The following is a 27,554-nucleotide window of genomic DNA, read 5'->3' as shown; positions in this document are numbered from 1 at the left end:
CTAAATCCATACATTTTGAAATACTATGAACCGTAAAAATAAGAGTTTCACTTTGATATATCAAACAATTTAATGTCACGTTATTTTAAAATTTTATACTTAATTATATTTTTGTTTTACATAACTTTAAACATAACCTTTTACAATATTTTCAATTAAACATTTATCTTTGCAAATCGGCCAAAATCAGATTCAAAATTAAAAAAAAGAACTGAATCAGTTATCGTCCACTATTTTCTGCTGGTTTGGGTGGTAAAATTAACTTTATGGAAATTGGAAAAACAATATTTAAAATTTAAGAAATGAAGATCCCAGTTTAACTTTAAAATTAAAGTTCGTGTTATTACTTGACCGGACCAGAAAAACCCAGGTCTGTAACCATCTCTCATCCATACCGAAGTTCCAATAACAAGAAGCAAAAAATTCGAATGGTTTTAAAATTTTTAGACTTTAAAGTGATCCACTAAAAACTTTTTCTATCTCTGTCTATCATCTTTAAAAACTGTCTCAAAATAAAATTTAAATGATTAACTAACTTACTTGATGAACTGCCTATTTAGTGAAACTCACTACATACATACTAACATATGTACATACATACATACATATATATTAACTGTATAAGTTGTTAATTTATTTGTGTGACACTGAAAGTTACCTTCGCCTCCGTGAAAATGAGATTTCCGCTTTACGATTTTGCCAGTGTTCTGAGAGCGTTTTGAGAGCGTTTTGCTAGCGTTTTATGAACCGATTATTGCATTTCCGTTACTCTCCACCTCTATCTGTATCTCTATCTCTGTCTCTGTCTCTCACTGTGGCATTGCAATTGTCTGTAATCAATGTGCAATTAATCTCTAAACCGACGACGCCCCAGACATTAAGTATAACGGTTGTTATTGTTTATTGTATTTTTAATGTGCCTCTGTTTCTTTTTTTTTATTGGTTGTTGTTGTTGCTGTTTGTTATAATTTTAGTTTTGTTTGAGTAGTTTTTTTTTGCAATGTCAGAGGCAACTAGAAATGAGTCTCGGGTTTGGGTTGGGTTGGGTCTTGCCTATTAACAGCTGTTTAAATGCCGTTAGATTATTATAAATAACAGCAACGAACAAAAACGATTTATATTTTGTTTTGTTGTTGTGTTTTTGTTACCTACACTTGTACATAGATAGTTCTAAGGCCAAGGTTAACAATAGAAGCAAAAATCATGCCAAAATGTCGAAACAACAAACTAAAGTCTGACATTTGAGGTCATGATGGTTTCTGTGCTGCTAATGATCATGATCAGTATTGAGGATGATCATGATGATGCTGTCTGCTGTTGTTGTTGTTGTTGTTGCTGGCGTGACCATATCGAGGCAATAAGCAAACATGAATCAAATGAATCAGCACAATTCTCAGGAGAGAAATGAGTTTTTTCATTCAGATATGACTAATAAACAACACACCAAAAAAAAAAAAAACTTTAAAAACATGAACAAATTTCAAATAGTTTGATATGTAAAACGATAAAGGACACACACTAGTATATACATATGTATGTATGACGATATTTATGTGTTATGTTCGTTTGAAATGATTTATTTACTTAAAGCCCAGCCTTGACAGAAAACTGCATCGAAATTGTATCCATTCTTTTCAAAGAGACAAATAAAATTTGTCTATTACCTGCTATTTGTCAAATTGTTCAATTTATTTATTGGCAAGTGCGTTTTTCAGGCACAGTGGGTTCAAATCTATAAATAACATGTATCCAACAAGGAAATCTGAGTTCATTCATGAGAGATCTAAAAGTTCCCCCTTTCCCCACGTTAAGATTTTTCCATTATTTTGAAAAACTTTTTTAAATTTTGAAAGCCTATGTATATGGAAAAACTTTAAACGAAATTAGATGATGATTAAATTTCAAACCCTTTTTTAGTATTGTCGAGTAAGGTAAAATTCACAATCCTCTTAAAATTTCATCTCAAAAATTTGAAAAGACTTGTTAAATTTGTAGCGTTTTTCACTTGGTTAACAAAATGCTAAGATATTACACAAATTGTTGGATCCCATTGTTCCAGAGATAATACAAAAAATTGTTACAAATTTGAAGTATAAATATTGATTGGGAAAACTGTGCTAAGATACAAAAAATACGATAAAATTTATAGTCGAAGAGGTCTTGGTCCAATCTCTCTAAAATCTAAACCAATAAGAAAATTGTTTTAAAATTTTTGGGTCCCAACTTCGAATACTGAAGATAATGATTTATCAAGTTTTTTCCTAAAAAAATTTTTTTCCTTCTTTGAATCATTAAGAAAATTTATTTACAAGTTGCAATGTTAAATTTAGTCAACTTAAAAGTATTTTTATCAGAATATTTAATTTAATAATTGTCAGCTATTAAAATTCAGTCAAAAATCGGAAAGAAAAGAACTACAGTTTTATGATTAAGATAGGTAAATTAAATATGGATTATTGTAAAAATAGTATAAGGTCAATTTTAGGTAATTTCGTAAAAAGAATTATATATCTTATTACATTTTAAGAATTTATAATCAATTAAACTAAACAAAGAACTAATCATTAAGCTTTGACATACAAATTATTGGAATCTAATCTAGACTTAAATATTATCTACTAATCAGAAAAGATGTATATCAATCTGATAATCATGGTATTCTGATAGTGATTATAAACAACCCTCTAAAACTTAAGGCAGATATTGAAATTCGTTTTATGAAATTATGAATACTACAAGAAATTGTTATTAGACAAATTATTTAAGAAACTTATTTAGATTACAAATATTTAACTATTTTTAAAGTTAAAAAAATGTAACAAAAACTATTACTCTCCATTATTTGTGACATTCTATGACAATAGATAGAAAACTCACGATAGATTAGAGTGATAGCTAGTTAATATCACTTTCATTTTCTATTCTAAGAACTGGATAAAGAATACGATTAATTTGCTCCACTGTTTTGCCATGATCCCTTCCTCTCACGCGATTGTTAATGAATCGAAAAGTGTGTGTGGTAGGAACATATACATACATACGTATATCTATGGACTGTAAGTCTATCTATTTGCAAGTGGGAGGCATGTTTATATGTAGATACAAATGTATCTATTTGCAACAAGGTGTGTAAAGGAGAGAGAGAAGATGGGTGGTGGGGGACAAACATTTCATTTCACTTTGGTTTTCTGTGGTGTATTAGCTAATTTAAGCAAATGTGTGTAGACAAATAATTGCAGCAGACACTAGCAACAACATCACCACCAACAAGGCAACATGTTGTCTGAGATGTCTGTCAGTGAGTGTGTGCGTGTGTGTGTGTGTAAGCACAAGGATGCAGCCAACTAATTGAAAGTCAATAAATGCATTATAAATTGTCAACCTTGACATTGAAATTGAATGACACAAAGTATTCGCAGTTGTCGCAGGTTTTTCATTTTTATTATTGGCAGCAACTTTCGTTCGAGCAGTGGGCTAAGGCGGTTTAACCATACCGAGTCTCGACTAGAAGTAGGCGTGGCAATAGCAACAAAAGTGAGCGGCAACTGCACGCATTTATCAATTGCATAAAATAATAGGCCTAGGCGCATAATTTAATGTCGCGTTTTCTTGTGAAGGCCGCTCAAAGCTGCTGTTGCAGTTGCTGTTATTCTCCATTTCATTTTCGTTTATGCAGATTAATCAAGCGCAGAATATATATATAGGTATATACATATATATCTATCTATTCACATAGAATAGACAATTGCTATTGCATTTTGTGCATGTGTCACGCCAAAAAGGCGGACAAAGATTCTGATTCTAAATAATCTTGATAGGCCAACATGCAAAAAAAGACCAAAGCCTCTAACAGAACATGCCAAGTAAACTTTTGTTCTAAATGCAAACTTTTTACTTACATACTTACATACCTCCATATGTATGTGCTTACAATCTATATATATATAGCATTTTGGTTTTATCTCAACAAGGTTCCACTTACTTTTAGCAAGTCCAAAGCCTTGTATCAGGCAATAAGGAAGTGCATTGAGAAACCGGATAGATCAAGGAAAGTTTGACGAGTTTGATGAGTAGAACTAGAGTACATGGGACGATATCATCCTACAACAAATTTAAAATGTATTTAAAATTTGTTTATGTTTTTAAGGTAAGTTAACTAGTTACAGTTTAAGGCAGACTGGTTTTAAGACTTAAAAATCATGAAAAATAAACTTAATTTTTTCGAGAAATGGTTTTTGTATTGAATAGAAGTAGAAATAAAGCATTTTCAATCGGAATTCCCTTATTAGAATCTAAGTTGATGATTCTTAAATATAGTATTTTTGATCAAATTACCCATATTTGTAGTTAAGAACCTTTTTTCTGTCCAATTTTTGCCAGGAGAGAAATATGTGTTTATGTAATTCTCCAGTATTAAAAGTGACATTATATGGAAAAACCTTTTTTATTTTGGAAATGGGGACAACTTATAGCTGTTGTGTAAGTAAAAGTAAAAGACTTGCCTGGAGAATTGTCCATAGACTGATATACTCACTCACTTATTAACACACTGACTCACTTAATCAGTTGAATCGCTGATTAATCTTATTGGACTGACTGATTGTACTTCTGAGGTCAGCTGTTATACTCTTGTGAAAGGATGTTTTAAAGTTAGCCAAAAGTTTGCAAAGCCTCTTCGACAAATTTAGATATAATTTTATGAATCCTTGGTAGTTGTTCATTTACTTATCTAGTGTCAGAATGAGAAGAACTTAACAAGTCAGTAAACCAATCCGTGAAGAACTGAATGAAGTGAATCAATGAGCCACTGAATCAACATGGGAATGATTCTCATTGAAGAAAATCGTCAATTTCTTCCCACCATGAACATGTTCTACTCTGATAATAAAAGCTTTTCTAAAAGATTAAGAATATTAAACAAACGTCTATGTAGATTGGATTTAAAGTTAGAGTAAGTCCAGGTAGTAAGAGGTGTGAAATATAAGATTCAAGGCAGTCCTCGGCATATTTGGCAACTTGACAAAGAGGATCCGGGCTCGATTCCCAGGCTAGTTTATCGTCTAAGCCGAAGGCCTTAGTTGCCAGTGCTTGTAAAATACAGTTAGGTTGATAGTTTACAACTATATCCTGATAATAATAAAAAAAAATTCAAATTCAATTCAATTCAACTTTCGAACTAAATTAAAGCAGATTTTATAATGTCCATTATCGTTTAAAAATAAGCATTAATACATATTTGCCAGGGTCATTCTTATCGGATGATGAACCAACTCTTTAGACCTTGTTAAAAAAAGATCCATATTTAAACCATTTTGAAATCGGATTGTTTAGGAAAAAACTTATTAAATTTTTCGAGATTAAGTTTTCAGCGATTAATAGAAGAACAAGAATATGGTAAACAGACAACTTGCCATATCAAATTATTCATTCTAAGAAAAATCTAAAAAAAAAAAAAATTTTCGAAATTAGAATTTAAGATAACTACAATGGAAATTATTGCACACGTTTAAAAACTTGTTAGATTTTCTAGTTTCTTTAAAGCCCAAGAAATATGTGTTGAATAATTTTCAAATAAAGTTCCTTTATGGCCAATTCCCTTTTGGCCATTCTCTTCGTTCTCGATTTCCTTAATATGCAAGTCAAAGTTTTGTTAGCTATAAATGTTAAAATGTTTGCCTTACATTATGGTCATATTGGCAGTCTTATATTCATTATGGCCATAACATTTTGCACATACCAAAGACCAACCCACACAGACACACACACACACACACTCACACACACCTGAAATAGAGGAACATGGAGACAAGAGAGACTCAGGCGTTGCCCGTGCGTTGCACGCACCGAAAACGAAACGACCAATGCAAAGCCATTCACAAAATGTGATTTTAATTGCACAACAACAGCAGCAGAAAAAAAAAATACATATTCGTTTGTCGGCCCAGCCCCGAAACTGAGGCCTATAGCCATTGCATTTTCCGACCAACATTCCTAACCCAATTCTGTCTTGAGAGCGGCTAAAGCAAAAGTTAAATGTTGATTTTAATTTAAATACATTTCCATTTCTACATACATATATAGTTTATATAGTCAGTCGGTCAGTCTGTCTGTCAGTCAGTCAGCATTGGAGGTCAGACCACCGACCCAACCTGTTACATCATTCGAGAATGATCCTCATCAGTTCCTGGCCGCCGGTCTGATCGTTCAAGTCTCTGTCAAGGTTAACCCATGGCTTCCTTCTTAATGAAGTGCCGAAACTTGGGCATTGGCATCCACTTGTTGGTTCCAAAAACTGGTTTCACATATGGATGTGCCACCAGGTTGCACATGTACAACTACACAGGTGATGCAGGTGATTGCAACGCCTTTGCCTAAAACTTGGCTTGGTCTGGCCTGGCCTTGCCCTGAACCTGTTTTCCCTTTCGCGATATCTGCTTCTTTTTTTTTCTTTTGAGGTTCTTTAGTTATGCCATCCCCGCTGATTCTCATGACCCAATTTTCTTACTCCATAAGAGATATGTACCCATATTCCATATAATTTTCATGGCATAAATCTTTTCATTTTATTTAAAGCTCATAATTTATCAATTTTGTTGAGGCCTTTTTAAGCATGCCAAATCGGTTAAACTTAAGCAACAAAAAGGTATCCTTAATGATGCGATCTTAATTGCCAATCGATTGGCCCATCTAATGAGGTTCAAAATGTTTCGTTTAAGTTATAAAATCTTACCTAAATTTCTATGAAATATATGTAATTTAATTTATGTAATTACTTCACACCAATTTCTAAGTAGAACATCAATAATTTTTCTTGTTTTTTAGTTAATTAATATTAGCTGTTAAAATAACTTTAGAGTTTAAGTAACAAACTCTTAACAAAATGTTTCTTGATTTGACTTTAAATTCTGATTTCATGCACATTTGTTTTAATGTTAGTTAAAAGTTTTGATGTCTTATTGTTAGTTTATAGCTTTGGGTAGGTCATTTTATATTAAAATTTTAAAGTAAATGTTACTAAAAAGACCATAAACTTGGACTCGGCAAAAAAGGAAATATTTTCAAATGTTGATTGACTTTAGACCCTAAGAAAAGTCTACAATTAAGTCTACTAAAACTAAGATAAAGAAATTTCCAATTCGGCATCCATTATCCAGTTTAAAGCCAATTAAATAACTCCATTTGTTAATTTAATTTAATTAATTTATTATATAATATAACTACGAACTTGAACAACGAAAGATAGTGAATTAAATATCCCTTCAAATGAGATACTTTGCTTCTAAATCTGATAGAAATAGATAGACTTATTTATTTATTTATTTACAATTTTAGATAAAGTAATTAATACTAGACTTAAAGGAAAAAAAAAAACAATGAGTACTAGCAACAAGGCCTTCGACTCAGATAGACTTACCACCGATTAAACGTTTAATTTGAATATCATTAATAAAATAAACTAAACTTTAATTTCGTTTAAAGCACTTAAAACAAATTGCCTTTTTCATTTAACTTTCACAATACCTAATACTAATATTAAATTGTTTATCTCATCTAATTTAGATTGCTCTAAATTCTCTCCCCCGCAAATTGAACGCATACAAGGCGTATACTTAATATAAGGTCATTTGGTCAGTAATTTGCCAATTTGACGACAAGCAGCAAGCATTTCATTTCATTTGATTTGCCAACAAGTAAATTATAGTGCCAAAAAAAAAAAAAGAAAAAAACGAATAAATACAAAAAATTAAGATAAATGAAGAAAAAAAAGGCTAGAAGAGAAAAAAAACCGCATAACCTTGTGGGTAAAAGACACACTGCAAATACAACAAACAACAGCAACAACCGAAACAATAACAATAATAATATGAAATCAAAATTTTTTATTGTTAATGATTTATTTAATGGAAAATTTGTATTTGTTGTTTGCTGGTTGGCAGCCTCCAAAAAAAAATATGAAAAAAACGTATACGCAAAAGGCGTGTCCGCCAAAATGTCGGGCTTATCAAATGGCACAATGGCTCAGATCAAAGAAACCAGGAAATTAGCAAAAGAGCAAATAAATTCTATGCCGAAAGTAGGAGGCATCGACTAAGTAGTACCCTGTAGCAAGCAAAATTATGATTTTCTGCGAGAAAAGAGAATGGCAATGGAAATTTTATCTTACATTTATAGTTGTTGTTGAAATAGGACGTCAACTAAATGTTTCTAATAAAATTCTGCCAATTGATACATAATTTGTTATTCAGCATGGCTCTGTTTCCTTTAAAAACAGTAAGGACATGTTAATGAAAACTTATTTCTACAATGTGCCAAATGAATAAGTCCTCTTAAGGAAAGGATCCGCAATTTTGATAATTTTTGTGGTTTCTTTTACACCCTTTTTGAAGTTTCTATTATTAGCTTTATGTAGGTAAACTTAGTTTCATTAGCTTTAGTCTGAATTGCTTTAGAAAAATAAGTTTCCGATGAAATTTAAACTTAAATTTAAACTTTTTTTGCGCGACAAATGTGAGGATTAATTACCCAAGGCTTTCTAAATGTCCTTTGTCCTAGTTTAGCTTAGAATTTATTAAGTTTATGTTTATTAAGAAACAGTTACTCAAAAAGGTGCTTTTGCCTGTATTGAAATGAGTTAAATTCTTAAGTCTGGCAAGTAGATTTCAATATTTTAATTGCTAAACTCGAGAAGAATTAAGATTATATCTCTAAATTGTTTAAATCAGTCTGTTTCTTAAATGCAAATCTGGGCAGAATCTTTCATATTTTAAGTCAAAACTTTCTAATCTCTTATCCGTAATGTATGACTATTCAAAACTCTAGAAACGCTCTTTACTACTTTCAATTATCACAAACTTGTTTTATTTGTTTAAATTAGTATTTCTTCTGCTTGGAATACAGTTACTAATACAGCTTACTAATTTTAAGACACACTGTTAACATGTTTCCAAGTTGCTAGCTACACGAATATGTTGCCAACTCCAAGAAGATGTGTTATTAGCCGAATTATGTTTCAAGCTTAAATGGTAAAACAAACCAAGTTTATCTCATCTTATTGTTAGTTGGTATATTTATTATTAATGATGTAAATAATCAGAAATTTGGATGAGTTCTTCTTCATGTTGCCAACCACTTACAATGTTATCATATAAGAAATGGAAAAGAAGATAATGAAAAGATGAAGAAGAGAGCGAAAACAGAAGAATGAATGACAAAAATATGAAGAATAAAGAATTAGGTAAAGAAATGTGAAATTTCGTTGAGTTTAAATAAAATTGTAAGCCTTTTGTATGCCTCACTTTGGACAAGAACTATCCGAACATCTCAATAAAAATATAAAAGGGTTTCAACAAGTCACAATGAAATTAACATACCCTCTAACCAATTGAACACAGGGTAAAGCATAGAAACAAACTACTTTGGGGTAGGTCAAGTCAATTTTTAGTTGGGTTTTCAGCTCCAATAGTAATTTCAATTCCAATTCCAATTTCGAACTTCAAATTATTTGTAAAAAGGCTTTTTAAGCCCGATTGCTAGGCATTTGTTAGCTGGTTTTCTGTTGCTATTGTAGTTTATTTGCTTTGTTCACGCATTTATTTGTCTTTATTTAGCGTTTATTTACTTTTTGCACTTGCTTTTTGCTTTTTTTTTGTTATTTTTCGCCTACATTTTAAGCTCCCCATGCGTTTCAGGGTCATCTATCTCGTATCTATCTATATATACAATTTATAAAAATTTATATATATATATATGTTTGTATATCTATAGTTGATCTGCTCACATTAACAATTGTTGTAGTCGAGTTGAAGTTTGTCCTTCTGATGACATTTTGCACGCGTCTGCGGTAAATTATGTTTAAGAGCTGTTCAAGCCTACATAAACAAATAATAATAAATAATAAATAATAGAAATAAGAAATAATTGAATTTCAATTGCTTTCGATAGATGTAGTCTGTGTCTTAAGTTCCCATATAATGTAAGCAAACATTTGCTTTAGCTTCTGTGTCTGGTTACATACATATATGTATGTACATTGGTTAAGTATACGACCCATATGGTTGACACATTTCAGCTGCAATTGCATCAACTCATCTAATTGGCTTAGAAAATGCCGTTTAGATCATTTCATCGAGCTGATGCAATGACGCCCACTAAAAAACCAAACCAACTAAAGGGATTAAAATGATATAATAAAAAAAAAAACTTAACACACACAGAAAAAGAAATGCAACACAAAAGCATACAAAAACAAACTCATAAGAATGACGCAGTTGTTGTCGCTTATTGCAATTTTGTGCAAAATATTTTGCATATGAATGAAAATGTTTACATATATATGACTTTTTTTTTGCACTTGAACTTGCACTTGACAGTCAAACAGACAGAGGGTGAGATACAGTGAGGTCCAATTAATTCAACAGATACACACACGACAAAAATAAAATTGAATTGTTTCTCTTTTTGCATTTTACAAAATTTTCACTAAATATTCATTTTGATATATTTCATTCAAATATTTGAAAAGTTAAGTTTATTTTGCTCACACTTCAAACACTTTTTGATTTAGCTGAATAAAATGAGTTTATTTTAGTTTAATAATTGCCAATTCTCAATTTAAGCAATAAAAATGTATTCTAATAAATTTAGTAATCTTTAAATATCTCTTACAGTTGGAATTCTAAACTTCTTTTAATGTTAAAGATATAGTATATACGGGTCTTTATAGTGCTGGATTCTAAAGCAAAGTATGCTGATCATAGAACTTGGTGTTTCTTGATATTATTAACTTTTGGGCTGATTTAAAGTCTTACATATTCATAAGAATTACACCCCAAGTGGTATATACACCGACTTAAGAGTCAGCTTCAAATTTTTCAAAAGTTAAATTTGATTTTATTGCTTATAATGTGTGTTTTAATCGGTTCTTTGACAATTTTAAACATTTTATTTATTAATTTATACCAAGGTATTCTAAGCAAAATGAAGCAAGTAAGTCGACTCGTCGACTCGGGTATACCATACACCAGGTGAAACAAATTTTTTTAAATTTCGAAAACCAAATGTACATATGTATGTATGTCTATTAAATTGTTTTTACATGTTTCATAGTATGTGCTATCTCGCTCACTCTACGAACACACGAGCACTCTAGCGCCGCCACTAGCCAACGGCCAATTCTGGCCTTGTGGACCGCGTAGTAAAATACGTTCATACGCATATTTTGCATGTTTCTAGTCCGATTTCAATAAAATTTGGTAGTTTTGTAGAAATAGATAAGATTAATTAGTCTGCCGAATTTGAATGCGATAGTCAAAAAACTACAGGAGAAAATCGGTTTCTTCTTAATTATGGAGGCGGAAGTGGGCGTGGCAAAATATGAAAATATATATACTCTGCGCGAATACTAAGCCAGTATACATACTAAATTTGGTGACTTTAGCTTTGTTTGTTTTTGATAAAATCAGTTTTGTTTGATTTGCGGGGGCGGAAGTGGGCGTGGCAAAATTTTTAAATAGCCAGTTTCTGCGCGTCTATTAAACTAGTCTGTATACCAAATTTGATGTCGGTAGCTGTCATAGTTTTTAAGAAAATCAGTTTTATGTAAATTCCGGGGGTGGAAGGGGGCGTGGCAAAAAGTTTAAACAATTAGTTTCTGCGCGCCAACTAAACGAGTATATAAACCAAATTTGATGTGTCTAGCTGTTATACTTTTTAAGAAAAACAGTTTTATGTGATTCCTGGGGGCGTAAGGGGGCGTGGCCGAAATTCCAATTAACTCTGAACATGTGCATACTACACGAGTATACATACCAAATTTGGTGGCTCTAGCTCTTATAGTCTCCGAGATCTGCGTGTTCATACGGACGGACGGACGGACGGACGGACGGACGGACAGACGGACATGGCTAGATCGACTCGGCTATTCATCCTGATCAAGAATATATATACTTTATAGGGTCGGAGAAGCTTCCTTCTGCCTGTTACATACATTTTGGCGACTTTAATATACCATTTCACCCTATGGGTGTATGGTATAAAAAGTATTCATTTAGGATCAAAAGCATGGTATGGTAGCGCTGTAAGGCCAGACCTATTCTCGAGCAGCTGATCAACGAGGTGGCGAGAAGAGCAGAGAAGACGATGTGGCAATGACGAGTCGAAAACGAGGAGAGAGTAGAGAACGACGAACGAGGAACGACCTGTGTTTGTAAACGAATCAAGAGTATTTCATTTAAACCTTTAAATTTGTTAAAAACCAGTAAATCTTTAATATAAAAACTTGCCAAATAAATAAATAATAAAATAATATAACACTAATTCTAATTCTTGTGGACACAAATCCCACAAACATATGTATATGAAAATTCGAAATAACATAACTGATTTGTGTATAGATTTTCTATATTTTAATGACAAAATTATTCTTGTTTTCGAATTTCTTTTATACTTTTAATATATGCTAAAGTAAAATCAAACTACTACAAAATTTGAAATGTTTTTTTCAAAAAACATTTAAATTTTTATATATTTTTAGAAATAATCTTTTCTTTTTATTCCCATAATTTTATCTGCCATCTAATATTGTCATTTATCAAACTACTTTTATAATTATGTATATGAAAGTGTTCTATCCAAAAAGCAATTGCCAAAACTGTCAGAATTTGTTAATCACACTTAGAGTTAAGGATTTTGTACTAATAAAGGGTAATAAATCGTATTAAATTGTATAACAATAACATGACTTCAGTTGATTTAACAAATCATTTGTATGGGATAGTAAAAGTCTATTAATAAATTCAAAATAAATGAATTAATAACAAACAATATTTGGGTCAAATAATAAATACAATTGAAATTTTCTGGCTGCAATATTGAATCCAACTAAGAAATACATTTTTGTTAAAGTTCTTGGTTTGACTATCTGATAAATGATAAGTGTCTATTTTGCTGCGTAACTAAGCCCAACCCCCTTTGCACACCCAATCTATTGCACTCTCTCCTTGTTCACACCAATTCCAGACACATTTCCATTAGACAATTTGCAAATAAATTTGTTTGACCCTCAGAAATTGTCATTTTGATTGCATTTCCTACTTCCACCTATAGACAAATTGTTGATACAGACTGGAGGAGAGACGAGACTGAGAGCATGTTGAATAGTAATTTAGTTGTTGTATTTTTTTTTTCAATTTTTTGCATGCAACGAGGTCGTCGTGAATACAAAAGACAAGCAGCAACAACAACAACAATATACTTTCTCATTTTTTTTTTTTTTTTTGCAAAAACAAAATCGGAAACAGCTCGGAACACAAAGTGCGTAGAACACAAAATTTTATAAGATTTAAAATCACACGAAACAAAAAAAAAAACACCGAAATAAAAAAAAAGTGCAAAAAAATCATTAAATGCACTGAGCAGAAATTGTTGTAGGATTGTTGTTGCTGCCGCCGCTGCTGCTGCTGCTGCTGCCAACGCAACAAGTTTTGCTTTTTCGTTTGTGCGAGATGCCAATAAGTTGTTGCCACACAGTGACGTAGACTGGGACTTAGAGGGGTTCCCAAAAAGGGATAGAGTATTGCTCTGCAAGGATTTGTATCTTTAAGGGGGGTTTTATTTTTAGCCAATTTGTTGTTTTGCAACTTATAAGCCGTTTGTTCATATTCTTATTCCCCATATTTTAGTTTTTCATTTAAGATATTTAACATTTATACCTACTAATTGCTAAGTGTAAACAACAGATAACCAAAATTGTTGCCTAAACAATGCCATCTTACAGAATCCCAAGTCTTTGAATTAAAGTACTATATAAATCTAATACTGATAGCTTAAACAAATTCTTACTTGATTACTTAAGACTTTGCTTTTCATTTTAAAAGATACATATGTACATTTCCAAAACCAGCCATACATAAATATGTACACTTACATATGTATGTATATCTTTTGGATAATTGGAGTTTACATTTATCGTTACCATTTACCTAGTTTCATTTAAATATTATACCAAATGTTCTTGGTTTAGCTGGCATACTATGCGTATACGTAATTATTTTCCTCCAGGAGAACAATTGTTCATTGGCCATTGAGTTAAGGGGGAAAATTCGAGTAAATGCGATTTAAAATGGAACTTTGAATAATCTTAATATGTGTTTTAGGCATCTACATATATTGTCTGTATTTAAACTGTGATTCTTCTTGATTAATGGTGAGGATTTTTTAAATTACAGTTGGACCTCGATTAACTCGATTAATCCCCTATAACCGGGAACCCCTATTAACAGTTTAATTCTCACTGTTAACCGTGATTACCCCTGTTATCCATGATTTGAAACGACATTTTTTTCTAAAATAAGAAAACGAATTCGGTTCTTCCCCGTGTTAGTTAGCAATCAATGAGAAACACGCGTGTATGTATGAAGGTTGATTGAAAGATATGTAAAATTTCAAGTACGAAATACTTGAGACGTGATGGCTCTGGTCCCGACAGTCCCGGATAATCGAGGTCCAACTGCATTTTACTTTTTGGGTAAAATTATAAGACAATCGAAATATGTATAACCCGCATCCTAAGTTGAATGGAATAGATAATTAAGCTTTGTTATTAGTAACTGATTAACATTTCTAGTGTTAGATCTAACATCTTTCCATTGGTGCAATGGAAAATCCTTTCTATGACAAGTTTTAAAGGTTTCGGAGATCCTTTTAAAAATCGAAGAGTTACTTTAACCCCATTTACATGAATCCCCCGCCCGCTGTTTAAAGCTGGCACTGTCTGTTGTCTGTCAACTTTGCTGCTTGTTGCTCTCTGACTTGTTGTTGTTGTTGTTAATATTGTTGCTGTTATCGGACTTGTGCGTACTTGGACTGCTCACGCCGCCGCCGGCGACCGCCTGCTGCTGTAAAAAAAAAAAAAAAAAAAAAAAAATTGAAACGAAAGCAGAGGCAGAGACAGAGACAGAGGAGCAGAGGGTATTTAACCGACCTCAAATCAATTTGCAATTTCAGTCTATCTCCGCGTTGCAGCGTTGCATGAACTCGCGTTAAATCAAAAAACTATAAAAACCTGTAAAAATAAAACAAAAACTACAGTAAATTTATATGTAAAAACGAAATATTAGGAAACGGGCAACAACAACAACAACAAGAGCAATAAATGTTTCAAATTACCGAAAACGCATACAAAATTTTCAATTGGAACGCTTTTTTTGTATATGTATTTTGTACGATTATTTAATTAAAATGGTGTCAAGCGCGGCCTAGAAAATGTTATAAAATACTTTTAAACAAAACAAACAACTACAACAAGAAAAAATACATATGTACATACATATATTCCAAGCACGTTTGCAGATAAACCAATAACAACAATAACAACAACAAATATCGAGAAAGAAGAAAAAACCAATATAAAACGACAATAACAACAAAAAATTACGCAAACAGCAACAAAACAGCTGACGGGTTAAACGAACGTCAATGAACGTCAGAGAGAGAGAGAGAGAGAGAGAAAGGGAGAGCGAGAAGAGGAGAGATTATTACACAAATGCAGTTAAAGCTTTGAATTTACTACAACTACGAAAAGTGTAAGTGCAGCTCAAAAGCTTTGCCTGAACTTGAAAGTGAAAGTGCGAGAGACAGAGCGAAAGAGATAGAGAGAGAGAGAGACAGACAGAGAGAGAGAAAGACTCTTTTGCTGGAGTGATAGTAACAACAACAACAATAATATAACAAAAAAAAAAACCAACTACAACTACAACTTCAACTCAGAGCAACATCATTAATCAACGCTTAACTGTAAAAATGAGCCAATCACAGGAATATGAGGTAAAAATCATCACCCCAAGCGGGTGAAGAGGGTCACAAATTTATAGTTTGCCCCGTATTGACTGCGGTGCCGGTGATGAAACCAGCTGAGGAAACGAAACCACAACAGGAGACGGAAGAGGAGCAACCCTGCTGTTCAAGCTCCTCACAAGCTATAGTACCATTATCATCATCATTGCCATCGAAACTTTTGCGTTATCATGCCAAACGTTCGGCCCAAGCTCTGCTCCAACAAATGGCCTCATTGGACTCTCAATTGGGCAGCAGTGCCAGTGGTGGCAGTTCGTCCGAAGAATTACCCTCACCTAGTGCACCACCCATGTCGCCGACGCCCATGGATCAGCAATTATTGGATGTGGGCATGGGTTCCTCAATTGGCGACTCTGAGGAGTCCGAAGAGGATGATGAACTCAAACCCTTGGCTGTGGATAATCACATTATAAGCGAAATCCACTCGGAAGACTCACCACCGGCTGTGCTGAGTGAAGAGAATCTCGAGAAATTTCGTAAACATCAAATGGATAATATCTATTTGCATCCAAATTTCAATTTGGATCATTCCCCGCCACCAGCTGTGGCACCCAACAATTCGCCTGTGGCCGAACCGAAACGTGTTCATCGTTCATTTTTGACCATGAAAAAAGAAGCCCCAGAACCCATACGAGTGGAACCAGCCGAATCGGTGGATACCCTAAATGAAATCGATACATTGGATCCATCAATGGTGCCCAGTGATGAATTGGCTGCCGAAATTTCCGAGGCAGTGGAATTCTATTTCTCCAACGAGAGCATACTGAAAGATGCCTTTCTCCTCAAGCATGTGCGTCGGAATAAAGAGGGTTTCGTCAGTCTCAAGTTGGTGTCGAGCTTCAAACGTGTACGCCAATTGACACGCGAATGGAAAGTGGTGGGCAATGCCGTCAAGAGGAAATCCAAAAAGATTGAACTCAACGATGTGGGCACCAAAGTGCGTCGCATTGATCCGCTGCCTAGTTTCGATGAGACCATGCCATCGCGCACCATAGTGGCTTGTGATTTGCCCTTGGATAAGTTGACAATTGAAAAAGTTTCCGATTTGTTCTCCAAATGCGGGGAGATAGCTTTGATACGCATCCTCAAACCCGGCATGGCCATACCCGTGGATGTGCGACAATTCATGAATAAATATCCAGAATTGCAGCAAAAAGAATGCGCTTTGGTGGAATATTTGGAATCGTCTTCGGCTCGTGATGCTAGACACTTGAATGGTCCCTTCCAGGTCTATGAAATGGTGGCCCCCAAGAAGAAAACTGGCAAAAAGGCAGCTGTCATCCAGATTGCTGCTCCCGTGGCTCGTATGGTTGAGAATTATCGTTATTATAATGAAGCCAACAATTGTGAGAGAACACGTGGTGGTAGTTTTTCGGGTCATGAGACTATGCCTGATTTAAGATTCAAATTGAAGAGAAATAACTCCGATTTTCAACCGAATTACTATCAGCAGCAGCAACAACACCAACAACAGGCCTACTACAACAATCATCATCATCAATTGGGCTATCAGCATTATCAAATGCCACGAGGAAGTCAAGATAGTTCGGCTTCTGGTTTCTATGCCTACCAACCGAGACGTTATAGTAATACTTCCACCTTATCGGCCAATACAGCAGCAGCCGCAACAGTAGCAGGAACAACAATTGTAGAGCAGATGCCATCACCACCCAATCCAGCACCCACTATACCCATAAGTAACTTACAACGTCGTCTATCCAATTGCTCGGAGCAAAATTATCAGAGTCCCGTACAAGCGGAACAACCAGTACGTCGTCCTAGCAATTGCTCAGAGACTGGTGCCCCCCAGAGACGTGATTCGAATTGCTCGGAGAATTGTCCATGTTCGCGACGTGTCTCAGATTTTGGAGAATCCAATATTCAAGCCGCTAATAATAGCAATAACTATCGCAAAACTTCTGTATGCTCGAATGGCAGCTGCTCGGGCGAGCGTCGTTTCTCCAATGGTTCCATGCAATTCGAACGGACATTTTCCAATGCCAGCGATGGTTTCTATCGTCGTCCATCGAATGACTTCCAAATGGAGCGCGAACGTAGCGATTCCGGCGATCAATTGGTGGGCGGCGGTGGTGGTGGCTATCAGGTGTGGCCACGTCGTTATTCCAATAATTTCCAACAATTGACCAGCAAGTTGGCCAACTATGACAATGCTCAATACATAGGTGGTCGTCGCATATCAACCGATTCGGGCTATGATCGTCGTTGTTCATTTGGCTCCGAATTCGAGGGTTCACCACGCTCCAGGACTGGCAGTTTCCTGAGTAGCTACAAACAGAATCTGGACTTTGATGGCGCTCAACCCCGTTCAAGGACTGGCAGCTTCCTAATGGATGGCAATTCGCCACGTTCACGTTCGGGTTCATTTGCCCAACGGACTGCCGAAAGTTTGGTACGCACTCCCATTGGACCCGATGGTAGCAAAGGTTTTGGCCAGAGAGCCCGTAAATTTGGCCAAACAGTGTCCCCCGTGAATTAGAGAAGAAAAGAAAATTGTTAGAAATGAGATTGTTGTTTAATTCATAATTTTAGTTTATTTTTTGTTTTTGTTTCGATTTAAAAAAAAAGGAAGAAAAATGAATGGCTGTACACTGTGATGATGTCCAACCCAACAAACACATAACAAAAATCGTTTAAGTTAATAACTAGATTAAGTTATCAACAAATGAAATTTGTTCTTGCTCTCAAAATATCAAACACTGCCAATTATTTTACTTAATATTAGTTAATAGACATCATAAAAAATTCTTAATAATTTCAACTAACCTTAAGATTAGGAAAAATTTTCTACAAAGAATAAGTTCACAAAATTTTTATTTAGTTAACAAACTATTAACTTTTACTTATAATTAGAAGTTTCTTTAAATTTAGGTTAACAGTTTTAATTTTTGTCTTTCAAATATTACTTTAGATTCAGATTCCCAGCAGGTTTAATTATAACCTAAATGAAGTTATAGTTACTTGGATCTTGGATCATTAAAAGAACCTTTTTTTCTTTACGGTTTACAAAAGATTTTCGAGAAATGTTTTACTTTATAATTTTCTCAAAAAGTGTTAAGAAAAGGATCGTTTCTTAAACAAATGCAATCAATCACGTTTTATGTTAGTTAATATTAATAATTCAATTTCAATTTCAATTATCAAAGTTGTGTTATTACAGGAAATGAACATATATCTAACATAAGATCACAAAGCTATTCGCTTCCGTGATAAAAAATACTTTTACTTTTCTCTAGATGTTTAGTTTATCTGATATCATTAAAGAAGAAATCAAATAACCCATATAAACTTTAATAGTTCTTTCATGATCAGTCAACCCAACACGGATATATCTATTGGAGAGTTAAGTGTGCGCCATATCTTCGATATATCAATGTAAAATTTGTACTTAATTAGAGTCTCAGGTTTAATAGATCATAAAAATGAAAAAAAATAATAGGTGAGAGCAAGACAAATTTCATTTTGATTATTTTTATAACAACATTGAAAATTTTTTATGATTTTTAAATTGATTATTTTTCAAAAAATTTACACAAAGAGAATTTGAAAAAAAAGAGAGAATAAAAATATTTTTCATTTTTAGCTTATACAAAATAAAACAAAACTTTTATATACCTAATCATTACATATACATATTACTATATAAATCAAATACATATAAATAAATAAATTATATTAAAAAAAAAATATATATATGAACTTGAACAATTTTTGTTTTGTTGCCAAATCACCTTTTTGTGATTTATTGCATAATCTCTTAAAACTGAAAGCGAAATTTAGCTGCGTCTGGCCAGGCCACTCGAGAATCGAAGGTAGGTAACTAGGCCAAAATAGAGCAATTGCCAACCAGTCTGCCTTGCTTGAGAAAGCAACACCAAAAAACAAAAAAAAAAAAAAATGTGAATAATATATTGAATAATAATTTGCCAAGTTTTCGCAGTGACAAAGCGTGACGCATGCGCCCCCAAATGCGGCTCAACTCAACTCAAATCAAGTCAAAACCCCAAACCCGAAACCCCTTAGCCAACTTTAGCTTTTAATTTTCAAAACTGAAGTCTCGCACTCGCCTGCGGTTCATAATTGTTCATAAAGCGGCCGTTAGCATTGTTACTGGGATTTCTTTTTATTATTATTATTTTTGCGGTTGTTCGAGTACTTTTTCGAACGGCATGCGTGCGATTTTTTATGTGCTTCTCTCTCTTACTCGCTCACTCACTCACTCACTTACTCTCTGAATATGTTGCGGTTCCAAGGTATTATAATTTTTTTGGATTTTGTTTTTTTTTTTTTCGCCACGCATTGAACCGCCCACTCGGTTAAAGCTGAAGGCAACAAACTCGTTTTGGCCTAAAACTAATTGTCGCACCAAAGAAGTTGTCTGCCAACGGGAAGACTTGCATAACTCAAAGGCATTAATTTTATACATATCAGAGTAATTGTAAATGGATCATATGATCTAAAGCCTGCACGAGTTTTAAATTTCACATTTCAGTTAATTAACTTCCTGGCCATAAAAAGAAATTCCCTTCAATTTATGTTAATTAAATGTAATTCACTTTTCAAACAGGAACAAACAAAAAAGCAAATATTCATACTTATATATATTACATATAGACTTACATATATCAGTTCTTAATGAGCAACCAGTTCAAGTACTTAAAAAGTATTGAAATCAGGAGTGCACCTGGCAACGGTTTGAATTGGGCCCTTTGCTTATAAGGGCTTCTTTATTTAAACAGGTTTTCTTTTGATGTACTTTTGTTTTAAGGAGCTTTGATCTCTAATCCTTTTTAGATGCCAAAATGGGTTATTAAATATCAGTTGAGGTATAATTAGGTATAATTTCCCCTAATAGTTATATCATCGCATACTCCATATGTCATGTAGATATGTAAATAAATATCTAAGTAGAAAAGGCCTAGTTCTTGGTCTAAACTCTTAAAATATTGTAAGATAACATTCACAAACAAACTATCTGTATTTATAACAAAGCGTGAAATAATATTGAATTGAATTGAATTGAATATAATAATTAAGGTAATAAAATCTTATAAAAAACTTTTTGAAGGATTTATAAGTTTCAATATCCCAAGGGTTAAGCAATGATTGAAAATGGGTTTTTAAAAATATAAAAATCAGAGGACTAATTTATTGTTTGGCCCTATATAGGATCCCTTGCCTTAGTCTGTCCTCTCATTATCTAGTAACTTTTGGCCATGACGAGAATGGATATTTTCAATTTAAACTATTTAAAAAAAAAAAACTTTAAAAATTAAAAATTCATTCATGTGAGATCAGTACAATTTTAAAGGGGCTCTTGAATTTTTGTAAGGATAAAGATTCTTCAAGGGCATAAAATATAAATATACAACTTTTAATCCTTAATCTGCAAAAGAAACATTTAAAACAAAGGCTTCTATATACATATACATATGTTTCATATATTTCAGATGGATGGTATATAGCTTCAATAAGTTCAAACAATGCATTAAAAAAAATAATTATTTCTTTTTTTTCTGCTACCTTTTATTATTTATAAATTGAGCAGGCATCAGGTAAAAATACTTTTTAAATATAGTACTCAGTAGTTTTATATAGTTTTTAATATTTGTATTTTATATATAAAAAAAAAAACCAAATAATTATAACTACAAAACACAGCATGAAGGTCCTGATTGCTCTTCAATCACTAAAAATTGCACTTAATTTAGAAAGAATTCAGTTCTGAAATTACTTTATAAAATATTTAAAAAATAACTATGATTTGGAATTGTAAATAGAACTAAATATTCTTAACTAAAGTTGTAGTTAAAATAAACATAATCATATGTATTTCATATCCTTTTCCCTTAGCTTTCTTTCTATGCTCCTTTCATTAGTATACTTATTACTATTAAAGTTTTCTATTTAAATTGTAATAATGAGAACAAATAAAGTAAACAAAATGATTAGCTTTTTTTTTTTTGAATGTATAATTAATAGTGTTAGTAATATTATTCACATCATGTCACAAATTGTGAGCAATGCCACGAAATTCCACAGACTTCTGGCACACAGCATGATTAGTCACTTAAGTGCACTACGCATTTGATAGACGAGCAGGTAAATATTTACTTAAATATATTAAAAAGTTAAAACTGCGATTCACGTGAATTGAAGAAACAGTTAAATAGTTTCTTAGAAATTCAATTGATTTTGGGTCTTACAGAAAATTTAACCTTAATTTTGCATTCAAACAAATGTTTCAACGAATTCACAAGTAAATTTTTATGTTTAAGTTAGTTTCTTAGACATAACGACTATTTATTAGACCTAAGCTATTATTATTTCGAATTTCAATCAAAAGCAATTTCAAACTTTTAAAAGTATAATAAGAGTTGAGAGTATAAATAAAGGTTCATTAAAGAAAAGAGTCAAAATTTTCGATAATTTACTAAACAATTTTCAATAACTTGTACTAACCCCTCTTCGAGTTGAACCTCTCCTGTGAGAAAGGTTGAAGAGTTCATTGTAAAATACATTGGAGCAGGTTCGGGTTATAAATATAAACAATTGTAAATTATCACAATAAAAAAAAAAAGTCGAGAATATTTCTTATTGTTATTGTGTAGATGACATAATCAACGATTGTGTTTATTGAACTGAAAGCGAATATTCTCAACTCATCTCCAATGATTGTTGCCGTGCTCTCTCACCGACAACGATGACAACGACGACAGATCGTTTCGACTGACGCTGCCTGCGTGACCTTAACCAGTTCTACACAATGATGATTTTTTGGCAAGCCAATTGCATCCTTGAGATTAGCTGGCTAAAAATGTCTCAAAGTGGCTTTGTCGTTCAATGTGAAACAGTGAATTGATTGCGCTCAGAAATGTGCGAGATGATGATGATGATGATGATGATGACGTGCCATGAGGCATGTTGCCTTAACCCTGATTTGATTTGGTGGCAAATATGTACAGAGTGTGCGGTGCATACAGTGCGTATACTTAATTCTCTCTATCTACTTCCGCCACTTGGATGCACTTGAAGCTCTCTCGTCATCTTCAAGTTCAATTGATATGTATTTTTATTTATATATTATTTTAGTAGAGAGGGGGATGAAGGAAAAAAAAGTAGTAACCTTAAATTTCATTAAAAACACAAAATTGTACTTGAAATTCGACTAGTAGAAATTTCCGCACAACATCCAAGTGATTAAATTAACATTCAGCCAGTCATGTTGCCAATGTGCTTACGTATTGTATATTTGTTTATTGATGAAATGTTAGTGAACAAGTTTATATATACATATATACATGCACACGAAGAGTGTGTGTAAGCAGCTGTGCGTACGTCTAACCTTGCAAACAACAAAAACAGAAACTGAGAACTAAATAAATCAAATTCCCATACTTTGTTTAATTTGGCTCAATGTTAAAGGAGGTCAATAAGTTGAAACAAGTTGAAAAACTTTTGCAAAGTTTCATTTTCGGGTTAAATTCTAAAAACAACTACTCCCAATTACATTTACTGCTTTTCTATTGATTAGCATACTAAAAAGACTTTCCGTCTGGCTAAATCAATGCAAACAAGTTCTCACGATGGAGACAAAAGATTTTATTTCTCACTTTGAATCAATAAAAATTATTATTTATTACTCAATTTAATAACTAAATATAAGTAGCAATTTTTAACAATTACATTTACACAAGCAATCTTAAGATTTCTCCTTTTCAACTAAGTCTAAGGTATGGTAATAGTTATGCAAGAGAGTTTCAAAGGTTCCAAGTATTTTTAAACAAGCCAGATTTTGAATATTAGTAAATAATTAATTATTATTTTTATAAAAAAAAAACATATGTTTGTACACTAACGTATTGTCTAGGGATATTTAAACTTTATAAGGGGAAAAAATTCTGTCCTAGGAATTTGATTATTATAGAGATATTTTCAGGGTTTGGGTTTGAGAGGATTGCTGTAGGACTTTGTTCATTAAATATTTATTTCCTAAGGATGTTGTGGGACAGCTTTTTAGGATGTTTTTCTAGGTGTAGGTTGGATGTTGAATTGCAATTCGGACAAGGTGTAATGTCGATGGGATTAATATAGTACTGTTGGGTGAATCTTTTGTATCCTAACCTAAGTCCATTTTAGATGGAAAACTAATTGATTTAGTATTAGTAGCAAAGGACATAGAATTAATATATTTAAGTGTATAGATTATGTATGGATTTTGTCTTGGGCAAATTATATACATACAGATTCGTATCCTTGAATGATGTTCTAATCCAAATGACAGAAAGACATTTAACAATTTAAATGTCTTTCTGTTGCTTAAATTAGAAAATCACAATGTTTGGAGAAAACATTTTAAGTGTTTATATAAGTTGTATTTGTATTTTGAGAAAACTTTCCTAGTTTTGATTTCAATTCTGGTCATGTCAAAATTAAAACTACGTAGAAAGCTTGGATCTGGAATCCTTTGGAAGGAATATTCAAAGGTCTAGGCTTAAATTTTTTAGATTTTCATTTAAACACTTTTTAGGCCAAAAAATGCAGTCCTTGGCCTTAATATTTCTACTTTATGGGGTCGAAAACGTATCCTTCTCTGCGTTACAAACATCTGACAATTTTTATAATATCCTCTGCAAGAGTATAATATTCTCAAGGTCTTATTTACAGACATTGCAAAAAGCTTAAACATTTGTACCAAAGATTGAAATTAGTTATCTACCTGCAGTTTCATCTTTGAAGAATTCAAAATTTACCGCCAAATTTAGATTGTTCTCAATAACACCACAATGAACTAATTTTGTTGCCTACTTTGCGGCGGCTGCTAGAAATTAGAAATGTTCGATGCAATTTAATTCAGTGGATGAATAGAATGCCTTTGCCTCCTTCTGTAATTTGAATATAATATTTAAACTCGAAATTTAAAAATAAATGTATAAAAAGACATTAATTACATGAAACATTTTATGACGGATATATAATTAGGGGAATTCGTGGAGTAGGGGTCCTTTCTATGTGGAAGGCCCATGGAATGATGCCTTCTCAGGCTCCTTACAGTGCTGTTGTCTAACAGGTTGATGGCAAGGGGGTTAATCTGCCTATCTAGTCGGTCCAGGTGCGCTCTTGTCAGCCCAGCGATCTCATCTCTACCCATGAGACTACCAGTTCCTTGTGAATCTCTGCCTTTGTTGGCTTCCGTCACAATTGTTTTGAAATCGCTGTGCTATTTCGCTACTACTCACAGTGGGGCAAAATTACTGATCCACTGTGTCTAGCTGCCTAAGATGCCATGCTGTGATCTAGGAATTGTTGTGATTCGCGTATGGTTACCCTCGTTCTTGGTCTTTGCAAGTATACCCTTGAACTTGGTTAGGTCCTAGTTTTTACTATGTCAATCGGGTCCTTGCGTGTTCCATCAATTGCTGTTGATGTTGTTGAACGAATAGACCCGCAATTTCATTCGAAGCAATATCTAAGATATTTCTGCTTATGACGCTGATTGATTACTTGTTTAAGTTTATATTCAAAAACATTTAATTACTTTTCATATGAAAAGGGCATTCTCAGACAAAACTAGCGGAAAAATTATAACAGGATGCAACAGTCGCGCCACACTGACGACAGAGTGGAATTCCTGAATTTCCATTCACCCCGCCCTAGCGGAGACCCTTGAACATAGTAAAAACATTCTTTAGCTAACTGGCGCCAAAAGGCGTGTCACTAATTGCTACTAAACGACAAACATTAGGCGCCAAACAACTCCCTCTGCCATGGCCTCCTCCTACAACTCTCACACACTCCCTCTTTCTCTTCCAAAAAAAAAAAAAAAACAGGAAGTAATGCCGTGGATACTAAAGTTTCTTCTTAAATAAAAATATGGATATTTCATTTAGTTGCCACATCATAGGCTAATAATAAAAGCCAATTAAGCAAAATCAGTGACAACACCTGTATGGGTCTCCATCCTAAGACTCTCTATGACAATAAATTGCCGCTAAATGTCACTAATAAGCATCCCAGAACTCAAAGAGAACCTCATATAAAATTCTCCCTCTACTCCAGCCTCTTTCTCGTCTAATTAATTTATGATTTTCCTCACCGCATTAATCTCACTCAAATGGCAGAAGAGGCAACCGATGGCGGCGTCTCCGAGAAAGATGTCGCGAGCCTCCAAAAGCAACGCAACGCAACAAACAAACAAAAAAATGTCATACAGATGTGTGGTGCCCCCAGGAATGACACGTTGTTAGTCTGGTGTTAGGTTGAATCATGTTTTTCCCTTCGTCTTTCATTTCTGTTGTCTCAGTTTATGCATTTATCATAATATATAGAAATAAAAACCGAAAAAAAAAGAAGAGGGAAATCCATGTGATGTCAAATTGGCTGTATCAAATGGATTAGCATTTGATCTTAATTTTCACAAAGGGGCAACAAGTGGAAGTAGGCAAAAGCCATGCAGAATGTTGCCTATACAAAGAGATCTGAATTCGTTAGTTCTATTCAATATATTTCACTAAGCCACAGGGAATAGACCTTACGGTCTATCTGATCTTGTTTCGAGTTAAGATCATAAAACTGCAAACCCATATACAAAAATTTTACATAGATGCAAGTTTTTTCAGCATTTTGCCATAAGGCTTTTCCTATTAAAGATTTTAAAATTATAGTTAAGTTCATCTGAATGCCTCCAAATGGAATTTTCCCCAATAAAATATATTGTGAGGTTTTTTATTAAAACTTTTTATACTTTTTCTATATTCACATACAAAATTGACTTTAATGAATATAGAAAAACCATAAAATGAATATATAAACACTATAAAAGACACTTTTCTTTAACAAATACCTTATCGGTGCATGCATTTCAATTTTATTTTTATTTTTTGTTTAAAGTAACGTTGCCTTAGCCTTCCCCCAGGACCATCGATATGTCCTTTGCCAAGACGTTAGTCCTTTAATATAAAAGTTGTTCGACACCACAAAACAAACTGATCCTCCAAAATGGGAATATTTGTTTACTTAGAGAGAAAAAAAAGTCCTTTACCTTAAAAGATTTTTGTAAAAATTCCCAAGATCTGTCAATATCAATCTTCTTTGCTTAGGGCCGTACAACTAGTCTGCAATGGCCTCCTCCTCCTACAACTCTCACACACTCCCTCTTTCTCTCTCGCTTTCTCTTCCAAAACAACAGAATACTTACATTCTCAATTGATATTGATCAATTGACGGTTTATGAAGTTTCAGATATAATTTATTAACCTAAACTATAATATTTACAAGTATATCCTTATTTACTTATCTATCTTATCTGTAAATAACTAGGATAAATTAGATTTCGTGATATTCTTATTTAGAAGCTCTGGATTATATAGACATTGTCAATACGTCATCAGTTTTTCTTGGTTTTTTTAAAAGCTGGTCTAAGGAGTTTGAAAAATTTGATGTATAAACATTTTATATAGACATCTGTCCACCTTTAATTTTGCTCTTCGGTTTGGAAAAGGATGAGTCCTATTATCATCATAAAGTTGTCCAAAAGAAGTTTCTAAAGTTTAACTTGGACTTCTTCTAATTACTCTTCTCATCTTCCACTGTGTTTGCATAGATTTTCACTTACTAATCTTCCTTTACTATGTCGTTGGCATTTGTATACCCTTGCTAAAAGGGTATATTAATTTTGGTCAGAA

General features: G+C 33.2%; 2 protein-coding genes across 3 annotated transcripts in view; both read left to right on the top strand.

Moving 5' to 3' along the window:
• lms (lateral muscles scarcer) overlaps positions 1-27,554 on the top strand; it is an 88,582-nt gene that overhangs the window by 48,504 nt on the left and 12,524 nt on the right. The gene's annotated exons all lie outside the window — the stretch shown is intronic.
• Positions 14,990-19,418, top strand: Achl (La ribonucleoprotein translational regulator Achilles). The gene has a single exon (XM_068291291.1). It carries the CDS (start codon positions 15,899-15,901, stop codon positions 18,347-18,349), a length of 2,451 nt encoding a protein of 816 aa, XP_068147392.1. The 5' UTR covers positions 14,990-15,898; the 3' UTR covers positions 18,350-19,418.

This window comes from Drosophila tropicalis, unplaced genomic scaffold (genome assembly GCF_018151085.1).
Source record: "Drosophila tropicalis isolate 14030-0801.00 unplaced genomic scaffold, ASM1815108v1 contig_593, whole genome shotgun sequence".
Lineage (NCBI taxonomy): Eukaryota > Metazoa > Arthropoda > Insecta > Diptera > Drosophilidae > Drosophila > Drosophila tropicalis.
This window is presented reverse-complemented; position numbering and strand designations above follow the sequence as displayed.

Bases quoted from the DNA above. Each gene is read 5' to 3' on its own strand.
- Achl (XM_068291291.1), top strand. From the start codon at position 15,899: ATGAAACCAGCTGAGGAAACGAAACCACAACAGGAGACGGAAGAGGAG.